The following is an 8,642-nucleotide window of genomic DNA, read 5'->3' on the forward strand; positions in this document are numbered from 1 at the left end:
TATATGATGTACAAGAAGTTCCTCTTATATAAGAAATATGATAGAAATTGCGTCTATTAATATTTTAAGTTTTAAATAGATATCACCTTTATGTGATAAATATATCGACATCTTTATTCACATTTGTAATCAGTAAATGACAGTTGGTTGTGTGTCATTCTGAAAAATGTTCTTTATTTTTAGATTGACAATTTATTAATTTATTAATTTGAATTTTCACGTAAAAATAGAGTGCAATTTAACTTAAAACATTTTATGTATATAATATATTATCTTAATGATGTAAAATGTAAAATATAAATAATTTATTATAACTAAGATTAATTTTTCGCGATTATTGTTTTATCTTATGACATTTATGTAGAGAAAGTTATATCTGTTGTTTAATATTACCTGCAGTGCAGGGAGGATAATTTATATTTATTTTTAAATACATAAAGGTATTATCCATGTGTCCTTAAATTCATTATTAATCTACTCAGTAACACAGCATCTAATAATATTGACGGGAGTATAATTCCACTGGTATCAATACAAATATTACTTTATAGGAGAATTAAAGCGTTTTGCTATTAAAATATTGAAATGCCAAGCTCGTACTTATATGCTATAAATAATGAGGGACGTGTGTTTGGATTATCAACATCTGGGACTATGTGGAGAGAATTCATGTACTTGGGCCTGGAGTTTAAACAATTATCAGCAGTACCACATTTTATGTGGGCTATAGGTGGCGATCGTCAAGTTTATGTACACGTGCATGGCTTAGATGTACCTATAAGAATCAAAGAGGAAATATATGAAAATGAAGTATGTTTAAAATGTCATTGAAAAAATGATGATTACAATTATGCTTATACGTAATTTTTATTCAGATTTTAATAAAATACAATATTTACAGCGTTGGCTTCCTTTAGAAGGATTTAGTGGGAGATTATTACCTACAGATAGGTATAATTTTTCTAATCAAGATGGTACAGTTGACCGTAGCAGAGATAAAGTAAGATTACCATCCATGGCTTGGCAATGGGAAGGTGATTGGCAAATAGAAACTACATTAGATGGCCAACCGTTAGATCATGATGTAAATATGATAAAATTTCTTTAAATAATAGAGATTAGATTATTTGTTTGTAATTTACTTTATTTGCTTTGTTGATTTAATATTTTTTATTAATACAATGATTATATTCATTTTATGAATTGTAATTTAAAACATTTTAATTTGTATATTAACAATCTGGATGTAGTTATCAATGAGTTAATAATGGAGTAATTCATTTTTAATTGCTTCTGTTGTCATATTTCTTGTGACTTTCTGTTTATATGTAGATTTGTTGTCAGTTGTCAACATCGAAACAAAGTGTTATGATCACAGAGAATCTGATATTTTGGTAGGGATGGACATATGCAGTTGATTTTCCAGCTACATTTACAACGAAAAAGCAATGGAAATCTTGCGTCAGGAGAAGGAAATGGGTTAGATATAGGAGATATAGTGCTATGAATTCATGGTGTGCTATTGCACCTCTTCATAAAGATGCAACTAAGGTAGGGTTTCTAAATCTTTACATTATAATAATATTGAAGAATTTTTATAAAGATTTATGGAATGCACAATACCATATATTTTTAGGAACCATTTATTGACATATCTGTGGGTGGAAATCAAATACCTGGAGGTAATCCTGGATGCCTTGTAGTCTGGGCAGTAACTGCTCATGGGAGGGTATAATATTTAAAAGAATCTTTTGAAATATTTTAGTGATGTATTAAATAATTTATAACAATAAATTTTGTACTTTTGGTTCCTATAATTATAATGTTATTACGAATTTAACAATGATTTGCATAGGTAATGTTTCGTGTTGGAACTAGTACAACTTGTCCTGAAGGTCAAAGGTGGAGTACTATAAAATTAGCAAATGGATATGAAGTGTGTCAAATCAGTGTTGGAATTACTGGTCTTGTATGGGCTGTATTAATGATTGGCAAAGCAATCGTGCGCACAGGTGTTACTAGAGAAAATCCCATGGGTATGTATAACATATACTATCATAATAATATTTGATACAATCTTTCATACTGATGAATATAATGTTATTTTGTAGGAGAGGATTGGGTAGAAGTTGATCCTCCACAAAAAGATTTAAAATTAATACAAGTTAGTGTAGGTACAGATGCCGTGTGGGCTGTAACTCAAGATGGAAATGTATGGTTCAGAAAAGGCATTAAAGGTGAAATGAGTGGAGTATGTGAACAAATGGGTGCTGGCACTGGATGGGTGGAAATGTTAAGTAAAATGTCACTAGTATCTGTTGCTCCAAATGATCAGGTAAATTAATTCATACTGAAAAGAATAATCTTTAATAAGTTGTGTGTATATGCATATTTAACATTTCTGAAGGTTTGGGCTATTGGTCATGAGGATAGATGTTTATATTATCGTTCTGGCATTACACAATCGGAATTAACGGGTAAAAAATGGAGATTAATAAATGCACCTCTTCAGCTTAGTCGAGCAAGTAGCAATGCTAGTTTATCATCGAGTAATAGACATAGTATGTGTGGTACTCCTCAACAACAGAGGCATCAAAGTTGGGGATCATTGGTATTTATTTTGCATAAATTTTAAATACTACAAACAATCAAATATATTGTTTATTAATTAAATAATATTTACAGAATCGACCACATAGTACTAGCGAAGGTACTATGTTGATTAGAGAATGGGAAGAACAATCTCGTTCTGCACCAACACCAACATCTTTAAAATTATGGCAACGTACGAATGATGGTACTTCTAATAAAAATCCACAGCAAACTTCTTTCCAGGATATATATCTAAATGATGGCAAGAAAAGGTAAACTTCTAATTATTTCATACATATTTTAGTTATAATTTTATAATGATGTTATTTTTTTCTTAATTGATAAAATTGTAGATCGGCGAATTCATTAGATATGGATGATTTAACCGAAGCTAGCGTTGCGAATATAACTATATCGAATGAGTCATTAACTAAAACTGGAGAATCTATAGTAGTTTCTGGAAAAGGGATGGGGAATGTTGTCAAGGTTAATAGATAATATAATTTTTTCATCCATTTTTTCACTTACAGTCATCTCTTGCTAAAATTAAAGTTTGAAACTAAAATGATGTAGATCAATCCAGCTGCATGGAGCCCTGTTCATTCAGTTGGTTCCATGGTAGGTGCTGAAGCTCATCCAGAAACAGATGGAAGTATTTTTGATCCTGACTTGACTAGTGATTCCGGTGTTTACGGAGAAGATGAGAGCTCTGGGGCAATGTATTGGGCTGAATGTGATACCTCTTGGTATAAAGTAGAAGCTGGAGCATGTTTTGTTGACACATCTAATCCCCCGAAATGGTAATATTGATACTGTAAATTAGCGTAAATCATAAAATTGTTTTATAATAAAATAGTTACTTACATATTTAACTTAAATTTGTAGGATTGCAGATACAAATGGTACAGGTCACGGCGATATAGCCGAGACATGGAGAATATATATTTTAGAGGAGTTAAAAAAAAGATTACAAAAAGTACAATACGATCCATCAATATACGAAAAAGTAGTTGAGAAGTAAGGCTCGATAACTATATAAAATTGAAATTAATGTATTGAAGATCTCCTTATTTATAATGATATATTACAGATCATCTTGGATAAAGAATGGTGATGCAAAATGCAAAGTTAAGGGGAGTACTTCATATGAAGATTGCATTATTGAATTAGAATGGATAAGTAGTGACAATGGTTCTTTAGATTCTGGAATTGTAACTATTTTAAATTCGGACGGAGCGACAACAATTGTAAGCTAAATGAGAAATGTAAAATAATCTTTTTACTAATATTTTAATGAGATTTTAATTAGTGTTTTTTCAGATGCAATTTCCCGTGTCTGAGATTATGTGTGTAATATGCTGTAGTGAACCAGGTAATCCACGGATAGCGATTCATACTCCTCGTATGCCTCGTTCTAAAGTTCTTAGATTACAGTTTTCTAGTGACACTGAAATGGAAGACTGGCTAGCGCACTTAACCTCAGGTATGTAAGTATGTTATGTTTAATGAATATAAAAATAGATAATATAAGATATTTTTTATATTTTTTAGTTTCTTGTAAAATGAATAATGTTTATGGGAAACCTGGTCCTAATTCAATATGGGCTACAACTGCATTAGGAGATGTTTATGTATATGACCCTGCTGCCTTAGAAGTAAGTTAACATGTTTTATCTGAAGTATGTTACGCAACAAATTTTTACATTAGTATTTTACATATGAATTATTTATAGGAAAATCAACTTTCTAATGATGGTTATATACAAGAATTGGATGCTGGAAAAGGCTTACCTTTTGAATGTGTTTTGCAAAACGGTTTTGGATATGGCAGTTCTCTAAAAATTACAGCTTGTATTCATGATGATGCTGACAGGTAAAACATAATAATTTACAATTATATTTATTAACATTTTTGTATATTTCAAAGTATTTGACATTTTTTCAATTTCTAGGCTATCAATTAATTTTGTTTGTTATTCAACGGTATCAATGAAACAAAAGTCCGTAATGGATAGCCATGATGTAGCATTACATTTTAATCCAAGACTAAAAGAAAACATAATTGTACGAAATACATATCAAAATGGACAATGGGGAGACGAAGAGAGAAACGGAGGTAGTCCGTTAAAACCTGGTTCTGATTTCACTTTAGAAATTGTTTGTGAACCACGAGGATATAAAATTTATATCGATGATACGGAATTTACTTGCTATAGCCACAGACTATTACCACAGAGCATTACTCATTTACGAATCAAGGGATTGATGACATTGTGTAACATATTTTATAAATCCATATCTGTACGTAATAACCTCTATATTAATATTAGTACCAACTTTCTGTAACTTGATTGTAATGAAAATTTTATGTAGGTAATAATTGATCCAACTACTATGTTTTGGAGGCAAATGGGTGGACATTTAAAAAAGGTTGAAACTTGTTCTGTTGGTGTAACATGGGGAATAGGATATGGTAGTACTGCATGGGTATATACTGGTGGTTGGGGTGGTTTATTCCTGAAAGGTAATATTTTCTAAAATAAAAAGAAAATTATATTGTTAAAAGGCATAGAGGTATGGTTTAATCTTATACATTATTTTATACAGGATTAGATAGTAATACGGGAATAAACAGCATGGTAGATACTCACAATTATTATGTTTATGAAAATCAGCGTTGGAATCCGGTAACTGGATACACATCTCATGGTCTTCCAACTGATCGTTATATGTGGAGTGATGCATCTGGACGACATAAACGTACCCGAGAACATACTAAACTATTATCGATGCACTGGCATTGGGCAAGGATATACATATTCTTTATAATATTAAAGCAACAAAGTTCAAACGTTTTGTGTTAAAATATTTTACTTTATAATAGGTGTCAGATTGGATAGTAGATTTTCATACCCCTGGAGGTGTCGATAGAGACGGATGGCAGTATGCTAGAGATTTTCCTTCTCAATATCACGGTAAAAAACAGTTTACTGATTACGTTAGACGAAGACGATGGTTTCGAAGGTGTCAATTAACAACTAGTGGACCTTGGCAAGAATTAGGGAACACAAAATTACTTGATGTTTCTTTATATGTAAGGAATATTAAAAACGTGCATTGCTTTTTTTTATAAAACATAAAGCTAAAACAGTAACTTTTTACATTTTTATTTGTAGGCACCTGGGAAACCTGGTTCTGATGCTCCTGTTTATATATGGGCCATTGCTTCTAATGGCGAAGCTTTGTTTAGAAGAGGTGTTTCGGAATCTTGCCCCATGGTATGTTTACAAATTATTTATAACATCAATGTCATAAATATTTACTTTAATAAAACTATTTAATATTTATTTATAGGGAGTTTCATGGGAACATATACCAAGTGATCAAGCTTTAGTAGGTATCTCATGTGGTCCATGCGGGCAAGTATGGGCTGTTGGAAAGAATGGTTCTTCTTACTGGAGATTAGGTATTACTCCTGCAAAACCAACAGGTATATAATAGTATGAATATATCTTTGTTATTATTGAAATCTTTCCTAATTATTATTTGATTGTTCAGGAATACAATGGCAGAATGTTGAACCACCATCAGGTGCTCATTTGAAACAGATTTCTGTTGGAAAAGACGTGGTGTGGGCTTTAGATATGGCGGGTAAATTATCTGTACGCCATGGTGTGCAAGTGAACGTTTTCCCAGAAGGAACGCACTGGCAAACGCTTCCTGTGATGCCGAATGATCCCATACACATAGGTATTTGTTAAATTTGTGTATCGAATGGACACTAATAGACAGCATTCCCCAAGCCTATAGATTCCAGGAGTGATTTTTGTAACTTCTTTAAACACTTGGCTAGCTTAATTTTTAGAAACAATTTGTATTGGCACTAATGTGTAGTTAGATAAAGATTGGAACTAACGAATAATAACGAATAATGTTTTATCAGAGCATATGCAATGATTTCATCAGAAACCCATCTGATCTTTTCTAGAAAAGAGAGAAAAATATATGGTGTTATCCCCAAAGGCTGCATATTTTGGAAAAATCTTTGTAGTAATCCTGCTATTAGTAAACACTGGAAATATACACAAAACATCCATTTATTTAAATGTACTCTCTGCTATAGGTATACTTTAGGTATATAGTTGTAACTTATTTCGCATTGTGTTATAACAAATTTAGTCGAATTTCTGTAGTACACTAAAATTTATTACGAATTTTGTAGTACATTAAAATTTACTACGAATTTACTATGAAGTTATGAACTGTTTTTAATTATTTCATGATTACAAAAATCATAGTGTTCATCCTGCTTATTTTATTACATTTTCAGTATGTAATGTGCTCTTATATTGTCCAGATATGGCTGTTGCAAATGCAAAACAAGGCTTTCGACAAGTTGCCATTGCAAGAGAACAGGGCCAAGTTTGGGCAGTTTCAGGAGCTGGTATACTTTGTCGTAGAATAGGTATTACAGATGAAAATCCTGCTGGGACTGGTTGGGCAACCGGGATAGGGGTAAGTTTGATAACTTATATAGTTTTATTATATCGCTAAATTGTCATTGAATCACATTACATAGTTACATTTATTATGACAGGCAAATTGGCAACATGTAAGTATAGGAGGACTTGTAAATAAAACAAAGTAAGCGCCTGACTTTTAGATGGATAATGATCCTTTTAGTCACATACAAGCCAATATTGGAAATATTATAGAGAAATATAATACTTTACTATTTGATTTTCATATATTTTTCATGAATAAGAAAAGTCAATGCATGTGCAATGATATGTATGTTTTACACGTATCTATAGGCTTAGCTTTTGCAATTGATTCAATTTTATAATACAAGCTGAACTCTATGATGGATGTATTTAATAAATAATAGAGATGTTATCTTACTTAAAACGTACAAAAATTAATACTGATTGAATGTATAATTAATTACGTTGTTCTTAAAATGAAATAGCTTACTTGTTTTCTATTATTTTCATTTAACGAGGAAAATAGATATAAATATATGCAAAGAAAATAACACTATCAATAAGATTATTTATAGAATACGTCACTAAGCTATTCGAATAAAATCTATTCGTATAATTTTATTATAAAATTTTATATTGAAACAATCTACAAAACATTCCAAATATACGCGTTTAAATAACTAGCAAATAATTCATATTGAATAGAAAGTGCAAGAAGCATTAATTTTATTTTTCAATAATTACATAATATCGTTAGAACTAAATTAAAGTATACAAGATGTCTCGCCTAGGTATAAATTATTTTTATTATTATGGAGTAATAAAAACGAAATGGTAATGTGAGGCTGTTAATGAAAATATTTAATGAATCGAGATTATAATAAAACAAATAACGCTTTGTATTTTTTTATTTTGTAATCTTTTATTTATCATATGCTTTTTCTACTTATAAAAACGGCATATTTAAAAAGATCGCTAAAAATTCGTGTATATAAATGTTTAAATAGGTGGGTCATAAAGTAAAGCATTGGTTTGTATTTAAAAAATGTTTCATTCCTTTTTAGAAAACAATACATTAAATGTTCCTGTATAAATAAAGTTCATGTAGTGCCTCTAATACTATAATTTTACATTTGAGTATTTATGTAAAGACTTAATTTAAAGTATTGGAAAATGTTTTGAAATTACTACAGGTAAATATTATAAATTTTTATAGACTCTCTCTTGTATGAATTTGTAATATTGGAATAATTGTAATATACCATTAGTAGTAAGTTAATTATAAATCTGTTTTTATTATAAATGTTGAAGCTTATTCTGTTCGAATTATAATATTAAGCTCTGCCATGTTAACCATTGAACTTGTATTATGCCATTGTCTATACTGATATATACAGCTTATTGATGAACATGTATTATAATTTCAGATATTTAATTAAATTGTATTATTAATAAATTTGATTTTCCTTAAAATGATATATTTTTCTAATAAATACGCAATAAATAATATAAAACAATATATTTCATCCATGAAATCGGAATCTAAATAAGTAATGAAATATGTAC

At 30.1% G+C, this 8,642-nt stretch overlaps 1 protein-coding gene across 4 annotated transcripts; it reads left to right on the forward strand.

Annotated features, from left to right (window-relative positions):
• The first annotated feature begins 200 nt into the window (after nucleotides 1-200).
• On the forward strand, nucleotides 201-8,549 carry LOC132916867 (tectonin beta-propeller repeat-containing protein). 4 transcript variants are annotated; one of them, XM_060977263.1, is made up of 25 exons: nucleotides 201-440; nucleotides 552-810; nucleotides 902-1,084; nucleotides 1,399-1,551; nucleotides 1,637-1,729; nucleotides 1,856-2,036; nucleotides 2,112-2,335; nucleotides 2,408-2,611; nucleotides 2,686-2,864; nucleotides 2,946-3,078; nucleotides 3,166-3,392; nucleotides 3,478-3,609; nucleotides 3,683-3,839; nucleotides 3,913-4,075; nucleotides 4,144-4,247; nucleotides 4,326-4,465; nucleotides 4,545-4,893; nucleotides 4,966-5,116; nucleotides 5,200-5,396; nucleotides 5,477-5,686; nucleotides 5,769-5,870; nucleotides 5,947-6,082; nucleotides 6,151-6,342; nucleotides 6,581-6,726; nucleotides 6,950-7,081. In XM_060977263.1, exons 2-24 carry the CDS (start codon nucleotides 586-588, stop codon nucleotides 6,724-6,726), a joined length of 3,981 nt encoding a protein of 1,326 aa, XP_060833246.1. In that variant the 5' UTR covers nucleotides 201-440; nucleotides 552-585; the 3' UTR covers nucleotides 6,950-7,081. The 4 variants fall into 4 exon arrangements, with proteins under 4 accessions (XP_060833246.1, XP_060833245.1, XP_060833247.1 ...); XM_060977262.1 differs by lacking the exon at nucleotides 6,581-6,726 and adding an exon at nucleotides 7,190-8,549 and having other exon boundaries at nucleotides 203-440; nucleotides 6,950-7,107; XM_060977264.1 differs by lacking the exons at nucleotides 201-440; nucleotides 552-810; nucleotides 6,581-6,726 and adding an exon at nucleotides 7,190-8,549 and having other exon boundaries at nucleotides 943-1,084; nucleotides 1,333-1,551; nucleotides 6,950-7,107.
• Nucleotides 8,550-8,642: the final 93 nt, after the last annotated feature.

This window comes from Bombus pascuorum, chromosome 2, assembly GCF_905332965.1.
Source record: "Bombus pascuorum chromosome 2, iyBomPasc1.1, whole genome shotgun sequence".
NCBI classification, from domain to species: Eukaryota; Metazoa; Arthropoda; class Insecta; order Hymenoptera; family Apidae; genus Bombus; species Bombus pascuorum.

Bases quoted from the DNA above. Each gene is read 5' to 3' on its own strand.
- LOC132916867 (XM_060977262.1), top strand. From the start codon at position 586: ATGCCAAGCTCGTACTTATATGCTATAAATAATGAGGGACGTGTGTTT. The intron at 2,865-2,945 runs GTAAACTTCTAA...ATAAAATTGTAG, and splicing joins CTAAATGATGGCAAGAAAAG to ATCGGCGAATTCATTAGATA. The intron at 3,393-3,477 runs GTAATATTGATA...TTAAATTTGTAG, and splicing joins ACATCTAATCCCCCGAAATG to GATTGCAGATACAAATGGTA.